Source organism: Carlito syrichta, unplaced genomic scaffold (assembly GCF_000164805.1).
Source record: "Carlito syrichta isolate Samal-C Ts95f unplaced genomic scaffold, Tarsius_syrichta-2.0.1 Scaffold309778, whole genome shotgun sequence".
In the NCBI taxonomy this organism is placed as follows: domain Eukaryota; kingdom Metazoa; phylum Chordata; class Mammalia; order Primates; family Tarsiidae; genus Carlito; species Carlito syrichta.
In genome coordinates, this window is record NW_007253874.1 from 588,905 (window position 1) to 590,118 (window position 1,214).

The 1,214-nt window shown below is 47.9% G+C and overlaps 1 protein-coding gene across 1 annotated transcript in view; it reads left to right on the plus strand.

Moving 5' to 3' along the window:
- GIPC2 (GIPC PDZ domain containing family member 2) overlaps positions 1 to 1,214 on the plus strand; it is a 97,729-nt gene that overhangs the window by 85,937 nt on the left and 10,578 nt on the right. Inside the window, exon 5 of the mRNA XM_008067816.2 lies at positions 606 to 687. Coding sequence (XP_008066007.2) covers positions 606 to 687 — 82 coding nt within the window. The remainder of the gene's footprint in view (positions 1 to 605; positions 688 to 1,214) is intronic.

Here is a 1,214-nt window from a genome sequence, read left to right on the forward strand (position 1 = left end):
AAAAAAAAAAAAAAAAAGACCAAACTCCTTTTCACGGCACATGGGATCCCTGAAGACCTGGTCATGCGTGTGTGCCACTGCGTTCTCCAGAGCCTTCCTCCGGGCCTTCCTGCCTCTCTGTAGTGTTGTCACTTCTGCCCACCCACGTCCCCACGAGAATTCTGCCTGTCTGTGCCTTGAACTTGAAGGGCCTCCTCCTCCCCAGCTCTCCTGCTGCCTGAAGTGACCTTCCTTCCGGAGTCTTCCGTGACTCTTAGGGACACACACTTGCTTCCTTCCCTGTGAGGCTTCTGACCCTGCTGTGTCCTTTACAAACTGCTACACGGTTATTTGTCTTCACACCTACCTTCCCTTCTAGACTGTGAACTACTTGGGGACTGGGTTTTTGGCTTTTCTTTTTTGAATCCATAGCACCCGTGCTGTCATTAAACACAAACATTGACTGTATGGATTTGTGTCTGGTTACGGGCGCCTTCCAGACCATCTCTGTTAAAATGAGCTCATCAGGGACTGGGTCCACACAGATTTTCTCCCAGGTAGGCCTCAACCATGGAGAGATTTTTATATAAAAATATAACATCTTATTTCTCCCTTCTTTGCTCAAGCCCTCTGAAGCCAAATCCAAGGCAATTAGCAAGATTGATGATCTTCTTGAGTTGTACGTGGGAATTCGCGATATCGATTTAGGTAAGATGTTACTGTTTTTAAATGTCTTATGTCTCTTAATTCGATGGGCTTAATGCTTATTTATGTCTTGTTCTCACTTACAGTCATTTTATTCTTTCTAAGATAAAAAGTGTTTGTGGCCAGGCTCTTGTGGCTCAGCCTGTAATCCCGCGCCTTTGGGAGGCTGAGGTGAGTGGACTGCCTGAACCTGCGGGTTTGAGACACACCTGGGCAACTTGGAGAGACCTCATCTCTACAATAAATCAAAAGAAGTAGCCGGGGTGGTAGTGCGAGCCTGTAGTTCCAGCTACTTGGTTTTTCTTTTTTTGAATTGGAGTGTCACTCTGTCACCTATACTGGAGTGCAGTGGCCTCTCCTGGCCACCGCAGCCTCCACCTGCTGGGCTCCGGTGATCCTTCTGCCTCAGCCTTCCATGTAACTGGAACTACAGGCACGTGCTACCATGCCCGGCTAATTTTTTTTTTTTAATTTATTGTAGAAATGAGGTCTCGCCTGCCCAGGCAGGTCTCGAACCCGCGGGCTCAGGC